The 17,920-nt window shown below is 43.4% G+C and overlaps 1 protein-coding gene across 2 annotated transcripts in view; it reads left to right on the top strand.

Annotated features, from left to right (window-relative positions):
* Positions 1-17,920, top strand: part of ephb1 (EPH receptor B1) — a 151,418-nt gene that overhangs the window by 122,455 nt on the left and 11,043 nt on the right. The window contains exons 8-12 of one of the 2 annotated variants that reach the window (XM_086043706.1): positions 598-706; positions 1,521-1,585; positions 6,251-6,439; positions 7,180-7,427; positions 9,216-9,431. In XM_086043706.1, the coding sequence (XP_085899832.1) occupies positions 598-706; positions 1,521-1,585; positions 6,251-6,439; positions 7,180-7,427; positions 9,216-9,431 (827 nt within the window). The remainder of the gene's footprint in view (positions 1-597; positions 707-1,520; positions 1,586-6,250; positions 6,440-7,179; positions 7,428-9,215; positions 9,432-17,920) is intronic. The other variant, XM_086043707.1, reaches the window with a different exon arrangement.

Below are 17,920 nucleotides of genomic sequence, written 5' to 3' on the forward strand. Positions count from 1 at the left end.
GGCGTTTTGCATTTTGTGTTATCATTAAACTAGCTAGCCGGCAAAGTTATTTTAAAAAAACACAAAATGCATTTCTCATTGTTTGATGTTTACTTTGACTGAAAACAGATGACTCACTTGTAAGTCGAGGCAGCGCCGCACTTTCCTGCCCCTCCTGGTGTGCACGTGTTAGCCTGGAAAAAATAAACTAAAACATATCTCCGGCAGTTCTAATTGTTTCCACTGCGCAGAGATAAGAGAGGACTGTGAACAAAAATAAACTAATGGCAGAATGCTTCTTATTTGTTAGTTAGCAGACTTTTTCCTGGTTCGCAGAGAATGATGACGAAGAGCAATGCCGTTATTATTCTGGGTGGATGTTTGCTATGAGATGTTCACAAAATGACCACAGGCAGTTGATGGCAGACGTCAAGAAATTGCGCAATCTGAAGAAGGTGACATCTTAACGAGCATTGGGCAGTCCAATTTAAAAAAAAAAAAAAAAAAAAAAAAAAAAAAAAGACGTTAATTTGGAAATGCTTCATTCCCCTCGGAGCGTTCCATAATAAAATGTAATTTTGAAGGCGTATTTTTAACATCTGTCTTTTTGCATTCTAGATGACTTCAAATCAGAGCTGAGGGAGCAACTTCCTCTAATTGCAGGGTCGGCGGCCGCAGGAGTGGTCTTCATTGTTTCGCTGGTCGCCATCTCCATCGTGTGCAGCAGGTAACCTCAATTTCCTTGAAGCCCCCGCAATGCCGAAACCTTTTTTTTTTTTTTTTTTTGACCCTCCTCGTAATGAAATCCTAGCCACCGTTTACAGTTTTAGTTTTGCTGTTTTTCCTCCACCGTTGCGTTCCTTGGGACACTGAAGCAAATGCACTCGTGTCAACATAAATGTATCACAAATAATGTGAACCTCATGGCAACACCGCCAACCATGCGATTAAACATGACAACTTTGCTTTCCGTCAAGGTGTCAATAAAGCAAAGTTGAGTTGTTGTTTTTTTTCCACAATATAATCCATAATTGCCTGCAGTCATGTTGGTAATCATATCCCTGGGAAGTTCTTGGTACATAAAGGCATGCAAATAAGCTTGTTATATTGCATATTCCGCAATGCCGCATAGTTTGGCGGAGAAATTAAACTGTTCCAACTTCTGCCTCGTTTGTCAAGTCGAGCTGATTTAATTTGGCATTAGCCGGTCACTCTGTCACATCGCTAAGGCGCCCTTGCGTTAGATATTTGAAGGTCACATTTTCTGCTGAGCCGTGCGCAACTTTGAGCCCTCACAAAAGCGGCCGGCCTCTTTTGATGGCACATGAAAAGCCAAGCGATCCTATCGAGATCTAATTAAAACTCGACTCATTTTCATGAGCTTCATTTAGCGTCGCGGGCCTTCCGCTCCACCCTGGCGCAACTGATTCCGTCGCAGCCAACGGCGTTCTACCCGGTGGCATTTGCGGCACCCTTGTCGGCGCCATTTGTCGTCCGGTCGTCATTCGTCTGCTTCTCTTATCTCCCCCTCGACGGCTTAGGAAAAGGGCCTACACCAAGGAGGCGGTCTACAGTGACAAGCTGCAGCATTACAGCACAGGAAGAGGTAAGTCCACACACCATTTTCAGCCATTCCAGCAATTGCATTTTGTACTTCGTCTATATTGTATTATTTTTTTTTTATCAGGTGTGACGTATTTCGATCGTGCACAGAAATAAATGTGAGGTAGGCATTAGTAGGAAGCAGCCACTGTTGTCAAAGTCATTCTCCTTTCTTTGCGCCAATGACGCTGAGAGACAGTCATCTCTCAAGGCTTTACTGTGGCCCGCGACTACGTCGTGTAGTAAGCACTCCCCTGACACTCACTGGGGATGGAGCCTGGAGGAGACACGCGGCGTCAAACGCACACAAACACACAAAAACACCAAACGCTTTTGTGCCTCCGATAAAAAAACAAAAACGTCTGTGCTGCCGACCTCGCTGTCTGTACGGGGGCTCACTCGAGGGGATGGAGCTTTGTCGAGCCTGACGCAGCAGAGCTTTCCAAGGCATACTTTGTCTCACTGCTACGGCGAGCAGGACTCATTAAGGCTGCCGCGGGCCAGAAGAGACGAAACCGAAATGCCATCAAGACAGTAGATGAATCAAAGTCGTCAATCATCAAATGTGTCAATTTGCTGATAAGAGATCCTATTCATTTTTTTTTTTTTTTCCTCCCACAATGCAGACCTCCCTCCACGCACCCCGCCCACCCCATGATGCATTGTTGTCTTCCACTCTTCCTCTAAGATGGGACTGACAGTTTGGTAATTACAGTATTCAGTGCAACAATAAAATAGAGCCGCCAAAGCAATTGTTTTGGGTGAAATTTCGGAAAATGGGCCAGCTTCTCAGTGAGACGCCTTCCACTCCAGCCGTTGCCACACACGTCAAGGTGATGTGTCCTCATCTTCAGCCTATATAAAGTGTCAAGAAAGATGCTGCCCGGACTGAAAATTTAGCAATGCCGCTGAAGCACAAAAGAAAACAAATATACGTTCCCAACGCTGAGCGGATCTCATTTCGTCAAATTAGTCAGGTGCTGTGGCCTAGGAAAGCAACCGCTGATTTGTTTTTGATAGGCCGCAAGCAGGATCAGTATCTTAAATACGCTTCCTACACACTGTGCCGGAATATTTTAGATAATGTTTCTCCACACGTCCGCTTCCTGTCAGCTAATTACCAAAACATGAAATGGAATTGGAAAAGACAAGAATGCTTCAACCTAGTTGGATCTATCTATCTATCTATCTATCTATCTATCTATCTATCTATCTATCTATCTATCTATCTATCTATCTATCTATCTATCTATCTATCTATCTATCTATCTATCTATCTATCTATCTATCTATCTATCTATCTATCCATCCATCCATCCATCCATCCATCCATCCATCCATCCATCCATCCATCCATCCATCCATCCATCCATCCATCCATCCATCCATCCATCCATCCATCCATCCATCCATCCATCCATCCATCCATCCATCCATCCATCCATCCATCCATCCATCCATCCATCCATCCATCCATCCATCCATCCATCCATCCATCCATCCATCCATCCATCCATCCATCCATCCATCCATCCATCCATCCATCCATCCATCCGTGTTGATAAGAGATTGCTAATTAATTGAATCGTTTACCATTGGAATCTTTTTCCTAATTGTAGTCTACCCCCGCTGCCTGTCGCTGTGATTGCACTGCTGTACATCAAAGAGAGCACTGCTTCGAGTATTTTGCTCCCCTCAGGTCACTGGTTGGATAACCTCGATAAGTCGTATAAATGCTTCGTATGAGGACGTCATTAATTGTGCACGTTTGCGGAATGTTTTTGCCATTAATTGTATTATGCGTTTGTAGACAAAGTTCACAGTCATTAAGCTTGGCTGTTGTGCGGTTGATTTGTGGCTACATTTGGGCCTTTTACTAAATGAGCGGGGCAAAGTAATAGCGGAGTAAATGCTGGACATTGGTGAAAATAAAATGGTTGAGTGCAGTGCAGTTAACTGCAATTCATCGCCCCGTTGTATCACGAGCCAGTCTCGTTTTTGCCATTTCGGCTTTTTATTCGGGCATCTAATTGGGCAACGGTGTCAATTTAAGTCAGGAGTTTAAGTCCCATTTGTTTGCCGCAAGCGCCGTTAACCTCGCTCTGGGAAGAACTGTTGCTTTCAAGGCTGGCTAAAAATAGAATGCCGGTTTGGATACATTTGCTTCACACTCTCAGATGAGGGACTTTTGAAATATTTAAGAAAAAAGCGTTTTTTCTTTTATGAAATGCCCATCAAAAGATGGGTCCAGAAAACACCGTGCGGTGCGGCTACATACTGTTCGCTTTTAAATCATTCATGAAAGTGGTGTTAGAAACGGGGCCTGGGAAATAATGGGCTGCTGTTATGTATGTGCACAAGCACATATATGCATGTGTTGGATATAAGGGATATTTGATGGTGGCCCCGCCCATATGTTCCTTGAAGTATAACCATCCTTCACGTTGAGAGTTTGAGTCCTCAGCTGCGGCAGCTTGGCAACAGCTCCAAACGAGGCCCTTTTTTTTTTTATGGAATGCCGAGCTATAAACCCTCTAATGGATTACTTTGAATCTAATCTGAATGGAATCTCTAATGAGCAATTAGGTTCACACAGACAGGGTTCAAGGCAATTAGAGCCGTAACCAGAATCAGCTTTAAGTGAAGATGGAGGTGAGCTACCTTGATCCTTCCAAGAGCAGACCTCATCCCCGCTCTTCTCTCATGGGACCCCGCCATCGCCGCGTGCGTTATGCAAATAGAAAAGGGCACAAATTGACTTGATGGAGATGGGTTCATTCCAATCATGGCCGCCGAGGTTTTTTTTTTTTTTTTCCGAGCCGCCAAAGAGGTCTGCCTCCGGCGCCACTGTAGGAATGATGATTTGACATCTGCTTGTTTACGGTTATGTCCATCTTGGAGCGGCGTGTATTGAATATATTGAATGTGTTTACAAGTGCTTTTCAGCAGCTGTGCCCGCCCGCTCCGTCAGCACAGAGAATCTGCCATTTAGTTTGCGGGTCCCGGGCACCGCGCTTACCTAACGCCGAGTGGCAGAAAGAGCAAGTTGATGGCGCAGCGCTTTTTATCTCTTTATGAGCTTGTAGGGAAAAGCTGTGGGCAAAATTGGTTCCCGCACTATTAAAGGGTTGAGAGACTGCAAGGCGGGGGCCGAGGGGCTGGTTGGGTGGGATTAAAGGTGGAGGAAAAAAAAAAAAAAAAAGAGAGACGTCTTCATTGATTGTGTGGTCTCCCTCATCTGTGCCTTCATCCTTCTCGCTATTTAGTTTTACTTGTATGGGGAAATCTCTGAAGTCGAGCACCCTTGAGGTCACAAAGGTAGAAAATTTCTAGAAAACTGTGCCTTGAAAATGAAAAGGATTATCCTTTTGTATTTTTTTGTGGCACACCCAAAAAGCACAAATCTCTCATGGAGTGTTAAGATGATAATTAGACAAGAAGAGAAAAGAAATATACTCTAATTGGGAGGATATGTTCAGTCAGCCGACTCAAACGGTTTAGCGGTGCCTTTGACAGATAGTGAACAATTCTTCAAAATAGAGGCTTCACGTTTTTAATTGTCACTACCGGTTGAAATTTACTGTCAACAACCACATAGCTTTGGTTTAGAGAAGTATGTTTAGCATAATTTTAACAAAAAAAAATGCAAAACTCAATAGACGGGCTAACAAATAACACCATTGCTAAATTATAATCTTTAAAGCAATGGATATTTGAGCATAAACTGTGGAGCCATATAATAGTACTCCCAGGCATATATTCTTGATCCTCTATGTAGAATAAGGAACGAGGAAGAACGACTAATATCACTGCAGCTTGCTGAAGAGTTTTGTTCAGCTCCATGTGTGGCCAAGGTGCACGCACCAGAAGGAGCAACACAATGTCCATTGATGTGACGCAAAACACGTAGCAAACATGTTTGATTCTTGATAATTATTACCTCATTACTATGTTTTTTTTTATGGAGTGCTATATTTTCTTATTAAAAACACAACACAAAGATTTTTTTGTTTTTTGGGAGGCTGGTTTGGATAAATGGCCTTTTTTTCTCATTTCAGTGGGCAAAAATGATTTGAGATAGCAGTGTTTTGAGTTACGATCATGGCCCCGGAACAAAATCAAACTCATATTTCAAGGCACCGCCGTACAGTTTAATAAATGTTTCATGATAATGACAGCGTGAGCCAGGAATGGATTTGATCTAGTCCAGTTATTTTCAACGGGGAAAATACAACAAATTAGCCGGTGACCACCGTCCCGGTGTTAATTGTCTTCGACATGTGTGGCTCACACTCATGACACACTGCCACTCCTTTGCAACCTCAGACCTCACCAATCAACATTTAGTTGTTATCTTTACATGGAATTTAAACTGCCTGTTTGACCGTCCACCCATACTCTCTAATGTGTCAGATGTGTGCGATAATAACCATTTCTACCCGGTGGTAGCCGTTCATTTATCTTAAGGAGAACCATATATCAAGTTTAGTTGTCCTCATTAATTGTGCTAAAAGCTTGCAGTGATGGGAGATACTGCTGCGTCACAATGTGATTGAAGTGACGACCTTCGGGTCAATTGCATTCGTCAGCCATTAACGCGACACATCAGCCAAATGGAAAAGAAAAATAGAGGGGTTTCTTCTCACTTGGGCACCTTTGGTTGTTCTAGAACTCTCTTTGCGAGCCGACATGTCTAACTGCCCCTCACCACTGGGCTGCCCGACCCACTTCTCAGGCTCCCCAGGGATGAAGATCTACATCGACCCCTTCACGTACGAAGACCCCAACGAAGCCGTCCACGAGTTTGCCAAAGAGATTGATGTCTCAACTGTTAAAATCGAGGAGGTCATTGGAGCAGGTAGAGTACTCGGTTTCTTTGTCTGAATGTCGTACTGTGATGTTTACATGTCGGAGGCAACACACAATTTAGTCAAGAGTTGCAGAGCCAGCCAATCAGGAGATCCCGCGGACACGAGCTGAATATAGGCCAGCTACCTTGGGATATACCGTAATTGCATTCGAAATTAGTCTCGCCCCATATTTCCTCTGCTTTTCTGATTGTAGTTATTTCAAATATGTGCCGCCATTTTTTTTCCCATAAACGTAATTAAGTTTGGTGCCATTGTTTTGAAATGATTAGGTAAGCCGTTTCAGTTTGCCTTGATATATGGTGTTTCTTCCATGTAGCATCGCCTTATAACGCCATGTCATTGCTTTTATTGAGGTCAAACGAGGACTGGTAATGAGTTTGAGCCTGGAATAGGCTCCTTTTAAATTGGCCTTCTCAGAAAGCAGGGTGAGAGGGAGTGACACAGCATGACTTATGGTACAACTACCGTGGCTTTTCGGTTTCAAGAATTTCATTTGTATGGACTCTCCCGTGTGGGGAATCTGCAGGACATCTACGGTAGATGATGATCATTCCGCAAATGGCTTGTACATGTTTTGCACAAAGTTGCACCTCCTTGATGTATGACGACTCTGTTATATGAGAACTTTGAGCTCAGGGCCACGCAAATCAGAGAAACAAAAGAAAGGAGAAGAAATGTGATCTCGAGAAGTAAACTACGTCGCGATGACACCGTCTTCTTCTTCTAGGCGAATTTGGGGAAGTATACAAGGGACGTCTGAAGCTGCCCAGTAAGAGGGAGATCTTTGTAGCCATCAAGACCTTGAAGGCGGGCTACGTCGAGAAGCAGAGGCGTGACTTCTTGTCCGAGGCGTCGATTATGGGTCAGTTTGACCACCCCAACATCATCCGCCTGGAGGGAGTCGTCACAAAGAGCCGACCCGTCATGATCGTCACAGAGTTTATGGAGAACGGAGCCCTCGACTCCTTCCTCAGGGTGAGTGACTCTCTAATGAGAAGCTGTCAAATGTCAGTCATGATTTGATTATTAGTAGAGTCGTTGAGGAATTGTAACTGTCTGACCAAAGGCAAGTGAGGCATCAGTTGCTATGGGAGAGAAATGAATGACTCCCATAAAAGAGGCTTCTGAAAACAAAATGTCTGTCTGGTGCTTTTGGCTCACAGAATTGGCAGTAATGCCCCCACTTCCTGCAAGGGTCCAACATTTTTCAGCACAGTTCCATCTGTTGGATCTGGTTCCTCACAGGCCCAATGCAATCAGATTTGGAGTCGGAAAAATCATCCATCATTTCAATAACAATTAGCGTCTATTCTCATATGGTATGTTTCTTGTATCGTCTCTGACCGCAGAGACTTTGTCCCACCATTGGTCTACATGTCAGTCATTACTTGCGGTCTTCTTTGGACCATCTATATCGCAGTCATTATTCACAGGAGCCTACTGGTTGATCATTACTAAGTGGCACATCCAACAGCTTTCAGATGAAATGCAATTATCTGGGAAAAGGCCAGTTACTGCAGCTTCCACATCAAGAGGAGCTAGATGAGGTGGCTTGGTCATCTGGTTGGGATGCCCCCTGAACGCCTCCCTGGTGAAGTGGTCCAGGCACATTCGTCCAGGATAGGCTTGAGAATGCCTCGGGGCCACCACTGGGCCCACCGCACCCCCGAGCCGCCCCCCCATGCCCCCAAGAGGAGCTGGATGCACGAACAAGGCACCCTGTCGAACTGTTGTTGGCCAGTCTATGTGTTAAGGCGTTGAAAAGATAAGATAAGGTTCCACTGTAGATTGCTCATTTTCAAATACTATTGTTAATCCCTGAAACTATGAATGGACATCTGGCTCTTTGTTTTATATTAAGAAACTTAATCAAAATTCAACTCACCTTTTTTTCTCCTTCAATCTCACGGATGACTGCTCGGCGCCACTTTGATCTCCGGCAGGCTTTAAGGGGCTCTTTGAAGCTGGCTTTGCTAACCGCCACTTCCGACTTGTTTCCATCGATCTTTTTCACCCTTGTATTTGTTCCTATGTTCAAAGCACCTCTGAGCATTCACACAGGGCCATGGCCACTGAGCCCTCACGCTAACAGGAGAAAAAGCTATGCAGAAACAAAAATTGTGCTTGCACAATTTTCTTTAATGAACACAAGTAGGCCCGTGAATAGGTAGGCAGCTATTCTTCATGTGCTTTTTAAATGAAAATCATTTCGTGATGCAGATGTTCTACAACAGAAGACACACAAGAGTTTCAACTCCTGTAAGTGACTCTGTAAACTGCTAACTAATTAGTTGTTTTTTCTTTAGCATGGGATAAAGAATATATGTCTTTGGGTATTGTGTTTGTGTTTAAATGTTTGTTGCTCAAAGCGTTTTACCACCGACACCTAGATACTACTCACTCAACCGGTCATAGCGTGTCCCGTTATGTGTTAGCATTAAGCTAGTGGTTACATAAATACACAACGTGCAATGAAAAACTCATAAGTCGGGTCACTCGTATCTCAAGGCACCGCTGTTGTTCTATACAATTAAGTTAGCAGATATGACCTATTAACGGCTGTGTCCCTTAATGTCAATACCACATGACATTGAAAATGTCTTTTGGCAGGTTGACTTGCAGTCTTTGTTGTCATTCTGATTGAAAGCATTCCGATTGAAGTTTCCTGGTGAACTGGTTCCCTTCTGCCCTTGACGAACGAGCATATTCACGAGCAAAGCTGCCTGTAAACGCCGCCAATGGATGTCCCTGTTTGTTTTGCAGCAAAACGATGGTCAGTTCACAGTGATCCAGTTGGTGGGAATGATGCGCGGGATCTCGGCCGGCATGAAATACCTCTCGGAGATGAACTACGTGCACCGAGACTTGGCCGCGCGCAACATCCTGGTCAACAGCAACCTGGTGTGTAAAGTGTCGGATTTCGGACTGTCGCGCTACCTGCAGGAGGACACGTCGGATCCGAGCTACACCAGCTCTTTGGTGGGTACACTCCGCCTTTCATATTCGCCTCCCTCTAATTGTCCCCTATTAACGTCACGTCAGTCAAATCCGTTTGGAGTCTGTCTGACGGCTTTCTATTTGAAGAAGTGCACAACCTTTCCCAGAGCTCACCGTCCTCTCTTCATCCTCATCATCGTCGCTCCTCTTTGCGGTGTTCTGTAGTCACGGGCCGCGGTGGTGCTTCTGTCACGTCTTCATTAGCGCGGAGACAAGCCTCCTCTGGGAAGGCTCCTCTCTCGGTGACATGCTCAGAGTGCACGGAAACCAAAGGGCATGGCGCCCTCTCCAACTGACAGCTCCCATCTCTTCCGCCCGCCTGCCTTCCTCCCGCCTTCTCTTTCACTCATCGTTCATTATTAGAGGGGGCACCATGGGAGGCTTTGGCTCCTCATTAACTCCTCCAGGCCACAGATCTGTAATTATCAGCAGCCTTCGTTAGTTCATCGAATCCGTCTCCTCTTTGATAACGTGTTTGGATACGCGCAACACACACTTGTACGGCTCTCAGCGTGTGTGTGTGTGGGTATATAAGCAGAGGTGGGGATTTTACCAAATGTTGCTAGTCCGTCATTCGTCATCCGTCAGCGGCCAGGGTACCCGTCCACCATTCGTCAGTCCGTTATTTCTCGTGACGAACCCAATTGTAATCGTCAATCCGTCAGCTAGTCCGTACCGGAGTGACGGACCATCGCTGATGGACGCGGTTAGTGATGATTACACCGACGGATGTATACCCACTTCCGTCACTCATCAGTCCGTCATTTTTCAAAGGTGTCCCGTCGATCGTCAGCAAAACGGGCGTCCGCCAGTGGCGGACTGACCACCTTTGAATAGAAGTAATGATGTGCAGGCACAGGTGTTTCTTTGATCAAATTTGACCTCATTTAAAGTGCTTTTGGGTTGAACAAGTTTGTTGTCCTGATAGGACTCTTGTAAACTCACTAGCCACATCATTAGATGTTACAGAGTGTAATGAGATCGATACAAGAGGTATCCTGAAACAAAATGGAACTGTCACTTGCAATTTTGTGGACTTACAAGTACATACAAGGTTTTGTCAGAAAACTTCCAGTACTGGTTTCATGTGGGCCAGATGATTGCGTCTCCAAAGTCAAAGGGTAATAATCCATGACTGCTTCGCCATGACAACACGCCTGCTCACCATGCCCTGAGCACCTGACAGTTCCTAGCCAAGAGGAAATTGCCTCCTCTGGCAACCTCCTTACATAACCTGGCTCAGAGTCATTTTTTTGTCCCTCTTTGCCAAGCTCAACAGTCATCAAGTGGACCGATTTTGAAGATGTGGATGACCTCAAGACGGCCGCGACAAAGGTGCTGCAGGATCTCAAACGAATCCGTGAAAAGGCCGGGGAAATTTGTTCGACTCAGGGCCGATTATTTTAAAGGGGAGAAACTTGGAGAATGTCATTTGGATTTGAAATGTGTCTTTTGTGATCGCAGTCCTGAAACTGCTCTGACGCACTTCATATACTTTTCGGTGCATTGATTCCTGTCTGGCATCCATTTGTTTTGGATTTCCAGTTCCTAAGAATGCTTTTCTAAAGTTATACCATTGCTTGCCTTAGGGACGGTTCATGCAAATGATGTATTCTTTATACTCTGGTTATACACCAAATTGGTACTTCTGTGGTAATTCTGTAGATGAATATTAATAGCTTATGCTGTAACTGGGGGCTATTTTAGGACTACCTTGTGATGTATTTTGACACATGCAAAAAGCTGAGATCAAAAGCATGCAGGTAATAGCCTGGTGAGTCGGTGCCTGGGGGTTCAAAAGAAGATATCTTAAAATAGAGTTTTTTATTTAATTTCAATAAAAGCGAGGGCAGGAAAATGAATCGAAAATAAGTTTGTAATCCTCCTAGTTCACGTTCAGGTAGAAACCTGCCCTAGTGCACGCTTCCTTTCATCGTCTTTGTGCTGAATTGTCAACAAACCTTTGAGGTGGCCCGGCGCTCTTTGCACAGGACTGTACATTGCGCAGGCAGCCAATCCTTTGGCTAATGTGTTTAAGGTGAACATGCAAACAAGCTTCAGGGGAGGTTGGGGCTTTGTGCCTCGTACGCATGGCTCGACAGCATAATTAAACTAGCCACGGTCCCCTTCCCTCCGTGACCTGCTCAGCTATGACCTGTCGCAAACCAATCACCAAGCGAGGCTGCCGCCGCAGACAAGGCCGAGGGTATCGGGAGAAAATTAAATTGCGCTAACATGCCGTGATTTACATTGGCATCGACCTCCTCTCCCGACAAATTAATCACCTCTTTTGCGACACAGCTTTTCCAATTCTTCTTTGCAGTTGTTGGCAGGGCAATTACAGTGCATGCGGTGCGCTGCGATGTACGGTGAGGAGGACCTGCTGGTCGTTGTGTTTGATGTGGACACGGGGTTTTTTTTTTCCAAGGGGTTTGCCCGTAGCGCTCGGCCGCGGTGTTCATTTTAACAAGATATTTTAATTTCGTTTGAGCTAGTGTCTTTTGACTAAAATTAAAGTTTTTGTCATAAACTAGTCATCAGATTGTAGATGTTCCCAAGAGTGACCGTTCCACATTATTTACACTTTGTCTTTTTTTTTTCTTCATCGTTGAAGGTGAAATGGGCCCAAAAATCCTGCCGTCGCTTTCTACCACCATTATTATTATTTAGTGGACATTATCTCTGACTTTCACCGTCGTATCTGTCTCATTTGCCGACTGCTTCGGGGTGACTGGCTTCCGCTGACTCTGATTGGTTCTCTTGTCTCTTCGTCCCGTCTGTTCCGTCGTCAGAGTGATTCTTTTCTCCTACCTGCGTACGTTTCCTTCTGACTGGATTTTGTGAATGTGTTTTTCATTTCGTCTTTTAATCGTTGACGAAATTGTCAAGTTAATGCAGTTGTCGTTATCGTCTCAATGAATGACTTCTATTTTCGTTTTTGTTTTCGTCTGAATAAAAATATTTGTGACGAAAATAAATGACGAAAAATTTTAGTCAACGAAAAATTAACATTGCTCGGCAGGATGCTCACCAAAATCAGGAGACAATTGGCTAAAAACAATTTTAGAAAAATTGCATGGACGAGACCGGTCTGGCTAAAGCAAGCTTTGCCCATAACCCGTAACAGTATTATTACCACAATACACTTGAGCTTTAATTTGGTTAATTTGTTCCTTGACCACACTGCTAACTTAAAACATGAGTATCTCAAATCCTTGCTTCCCACTGCAATGAATGGAAATGCCATTAATCTGTTCCAACACCCTCCCCCGAAAAAATGAACCTCCTTGGAAAGGCACAATTTTCGACACACTGGAATAAGTTGTCTTATTGGATAAGTTGTGATCGCTTGATGTTTTCTTTCTAATAACTCAGCTAATGATGTGGAAACCCCGTCATTGCCTTTCACATTCTGTGAACATTGCTCAGAGCGTGCATATTTGTGTGTTTTTGTGGGTACTGTACTGAATGCCCCTACCCCCCGCCTTTCCAGGTGCCTTTTCCTGTTGCCGTGTTTGCTTGTGTCATTGAGGCTGAGAGAGGTTGAAAGGCGAGGTCACACGGCGCTCGCAACAAAGCTCGTCCGTCAAATCCCCGCGACCCGATTGACATTCTCTCGGCTCCGCTCCACTGCTCGCGCTATGTGAAATGTGCCGCTGTTTTCTGCCACTTGGCTGCTTTGCTATTTGCATCATTTCACTCTGCCCAGGGCTCCATTTTGGATTGCATATTATTTATGAAATGTAAATTTCAGAGACAGTTTTTCCATTAAATTCTGTAAACTCATTTTGGGTACCATAGTTAAAAAAAAAAAAAAAAAACTACCATCTAATTGACTCAAGACTGCCATCATAAACTATTGAAGCCATTATTAAACTGTTTTAAAATACTTGTGTAGTGTAGACTCACTTTTTGGCAAGTGACCACTTTAACGGTGTGATCTTACAGTCACAGACAAATTTGTAATATTGAGCAGCTAGCATTTATTCAACCAAGTGGTAATAAACTCAATGTAAAATGGTAGACATTTTTAAACGCAAACATATTTTTTTTCAAGAATATGTTTTATGCAAGCCCACTAGTCAAAACAGGGCATTCTGATAAATATTGCGTTTGTGGAATAAGTGTTAATTCACTCGTTTTTAGCCATCTCTGGGGGCGGCCATTTTGTCTTCTGTCGACTGAAAATGACATCACAACTGCTCACAACGACCAATCACGGCTCAGATTCAGAGAACAGGTCAGCCGTGATTGGTCGTTGTGAGCAGTTGTGATGTCATTTTCAATCGACAGAAGACAAAATGGCCGCCCCTGGAGATGGCTAAAAACAAGTGCATTTTGCTACTTCACTTATAGTCCACAAACGCAAAACGAATCAGAATGCCGTGTTTCAACTTTTCAACCTGCTGGGAACATATTCTTGAAAAAAAATATGCTGGGGTTGACTTCCGCTTTAAGTATTTAGCTTTGACCGACTCCTGATAGATGCTGAAGAAAACTAAGATGGAATTGAAAGAATTGTAATTTTTTTCTTGCCTTTGATACACGCATACGCGATGGTAAAGAAAAAAAAAAATTTTGTCCCCGTTGCTTGTCATTCATTCTGCAAGGCCTTGCAGGTTCCTCAGGCTATTTTTCATGGTCAAATAAAGAGCCTTTGTTTACACATGAATAACAAAATAATGCTGCGTTGTAGTGCAACATAAATCCGGCGTTTAAGTGTCTAGAGCAGGCGTCACGCTGCCTGAGAAGATTCATGTCTTCAAATGAAATGGCTTTGCTGTTATTCCCGTCCGCGCTTAGCATGGGCTGACTCCAAACGAGCACATCGGTGACGGGCGCAGATGCTCATTTTCATCCGCCAGTGTAAACGAATGCAAAGTGCACATGTGGCGCCACGGTCCGCCTCGCTCTTCCCAAATCCTCCGCAACCCCCGTGATAAGCACGAGGCAGCGGTGCAGTGACCAAACGCGATCTGAATCCGGCTTCCCCACCTGGGCGGTGCTTCTAGGAACTGGATTCCCGAAAGACGTCCAATTTATACCTGCTGTGAACCACGGTACCGGACTGAACATGCCAAATCGCCCATAATAGACAATATGGGGAACATAAAAAAATGATTATACTGTAGCTACCGTTTGAGACAACCTTACAAACACGCCACTTTGATTTTTTTTTTTTTTTTTTTAACCCCCCTATGACGTGCTGCCAGAGTGAGGATAAAGTAGACCTTGATTCACCATCTGTGGTTGTTGTGATGCATTTGTGAGGAATTTGAAGGCTTTGTGTTCAACTAAATCACTCGAGGTGGATTCATATCGCAGGTCTAATTTGAATTTAGTTGAATTTGTCATGGCTTTTGGGCACAATCCTCACATCTCCCAAACCATTTTTTTTTCTTCAGGAAAACAAAGAAATAGCATTTTTGGGGGGGTCAAAGTTCTTAAGTTATTTTCAACACTTGAAAAAAAAAAAAAAAGTGGGATCTTATATATGAACTTTAATGTCGATCAGGTCACGCCTAATAGAAAATGTTGCTGCCCCTCCTAGCAATGTGCGGCCACGCGTCACGCATGCTAGGAACCTCCGCTTATTTGACCAAAGGTGCCAGGCATCAGATTCTGGTTTAAATCTGACTTCAGTGAACTCCAAAAAAAAAAACCTGCCAAATCTGCCAAAATCATAACCAAGAAATAGCAACAAAAACGTTCTAATCTTTCAAGTGAGTGACTTGTCGGGGGCGTGACAACGTGGAGAAAGTTCTTGAGGACATTCCCGCCTCGTACCGTTACTGCAAAAATAGCGAGTAAGGGAAAAAAAAAATCAGGTGCATTAATACTGCGCTCCAGTTTGATCATTTACAAGAGCATATTCGCCTACTTTCCACATGCTGTAAATGAATTATCAGGCCAAGGTCTGTCTGAGATGAGCACGGAACAGCTCAAATTAGACTGGACAAGCTTCCATTAAATTGATCCGGCAAAGATGATCTGATTCAAGCTAGCACATCGGAACATGCAGTCGATGCTTGAGTAAATTGAATGCCTCTAAAGTTGTTGTGCGCTTTGGTGAACAAACAAAGTCATGGAGAAAATAGGCCATTCTAATGTAAGCTGCCTGTTCAAACTTGTATTCATAGCAACTGCCTATGGATGGAAGGCCAAATTCCCATCTCATTTTGTGCTCCAAATGTTAATCCTGGCAATTTTGCCTCTTCCTAATGAGCTGTCGAAGGCTGAAGGACAAAAAAAAAAAAAAAAAAAAAAAAAGAATACATATAAAAACGTGTACTTTTCATCATCAGGAATTGGGTTTCTTCTTCTGAGAAATCAAAGCAAATGGATCTTTCTACTGTGTGATCACATAGCGGTCATCTGGAAGACGTTTTCTCAAGTATAATAATGGAGTTTATTGGGCTGTCAATCATTTTCGCCAAGATTAACCTTGGGAGGCAGTGCACTTTTTTTTTCATCTCAATTTCATTTTTTTCCTCTGCCATAGAAAGCCATTTTGTGCCATTTGACACTCCTTTGTGAATATTTGTGAACATTTCGCAAATTCTTTCGTGATCATTTCGTGATCTTGCCGCCAGGCACGTAGGTGATGACAACGCGAGGCTTTTCCATTGCAACTCTGCGTGACTTGACCAAAGATGTGTTAAAAGACCTGCGCCCACTCGTCGCCAGACATTCCTGTGGCTGGCTTAGAAACACATCTCACCCATGCGCCTTTGCCTCTTTTTTTTTTTTTTTTTTTTTTTTTTTCCCCAGCCTTGCTTCTTTCCGTTCTTCATCTTGCTGTCCCTCTTCCTCTCTCCAAAAGTGTCTCTCCATCGCGCTCGCTTTAGCCAGACATCCAGGAGTGATCGTTGCTCTCAGGATTTCATTAAAAAGATGTTGATGGAGTTCTCTCTCTGGGCAAATAAATGTGCTCAAGTCCATTTGAGTGTGCATTGTTGGGAAATGGATTGCTGAATTGGACGAGTGACGGAAATAGGGGATGGGAATTGCAAAGTGAAAAAAAGATTCGTTTGAAAGAATGCCGGATTCCGGGTTGGTCTCTTTTTTTTTTTTTTTTTGTATGGTTTGTAGTATTTGCTGCATAATAGTGATGACTGTACGTCTAGTGGTGTATTTACTCATATTTATCATATTCATTTTATATTGGCGCTTGCTTCCTCAAGATGTATTGCCCGACTTCTTTTTTTGTTACGAGTCTCAACATAATTGGTCTCACTTTTATTGATGCCGTAAATGTGTCGACTATGTGGAGAATGGACCTACAAATGTTACCGTTGTTTTTGGCAGCAGAGTGTCTTCGAGTGGGTTACGTCAGCATTTATATGCACTCTAGGGTTTGTTTTTGTGGCCTCAACAATCAACCAGCAAATCGCATCTGTAGAAAATGCATCCCTGTCATTTTCACTCTTGTAGGCATTTTCTGTTACGTCGTACTCCTTGAAAGTAATTGACATCATTGAATTTCATGTTTGCACATCCCACACGAACATGCTGGTTTGTTCGCGATAGGGATAGACCGATTATCGGCTACGATAATCAGTGTTTTGCCGAATATCGGCATCGGCCTTTTTAAAAAAAATCTGATGGCCAATAATAAAATTTAAAACAGTGTTAACTTAAAGGAACTATTTATTAAAATTTTCAGTTAGCTTTATAAGAGATGCTGGATGCTGGGAACACTCTGAAAGATTTTTAACTTTTCTGTCATTTTGAAACTTTGGAGGACTTTATTTACTGTAGAAAACTATATGGAACTTTTAAAGTTTTCATTTAACTTTTGAAGACATGCTGATGACCCTGGGAGCTCCCTGATCTTTGTTAGAATTATACAACAAAGACGTGTATGGCAAATTTATAATAATTAAAAAAAAAAAAAAAATCAACATTATGCAAGTCTGAAAAATTGTTTCATACACGTTTAAAGACGTTTCAACAATTTTATTTTTTTTTATTTTTTTGACGCCAATTTTTTCCTTTTTTTCCCAAAAATGAATATCAGCTCCAAATATCGGTTATCGGCCTCCTTGACTACTAATAATCGGTCTCTCCCGAGTTCACAGTGGCCCAAAGTGAAGCTGCAGTGTACGCATAATTTCAATTCTCCACTTGGTGCAGCCGGTTTCCAACTGCAGTCCGGCTCTTTTGCACAACCTCCGACTGAACTGTCCATCTTATTAGGAAGGAGTGTGTGAATCCTCTCTCACTTTAAGGCAAACAAAAAGCCGGTTGTTCGTTTTTCTTCAGCCGTCCTGCTCTAACACATCCAAAGAGTTTTCTCCATCCTGCTGGGGTCTCGCAAAGCACTTGATGTTCTTCTGTTGACATAAGGTCTGTTTTAATTCCCATCATCACTTTCCCTCCGCCCAACTCCCCGTGGTGTTAACATGGTTCTCTCTACTGGGGAAAGTGTAAGACACACTTTTTCCTTTCTATTATCGTTTACTTTCTTT

The sequence above is a fragment of the Filicampus tigris genome, chromosome 10 (assembly GCF_054856515.1).
Source record: "Filicampus tigris isolate MCC_2025a chromosome 10, RoL_Ftig_1.0, whole genome shotgun sequence".
NCBI lineage: Eukaryota > Metazoa > Chordata > Actinopteri > Syngnathiformes > Syngnathidae > Filicampus > Filicampus tigris.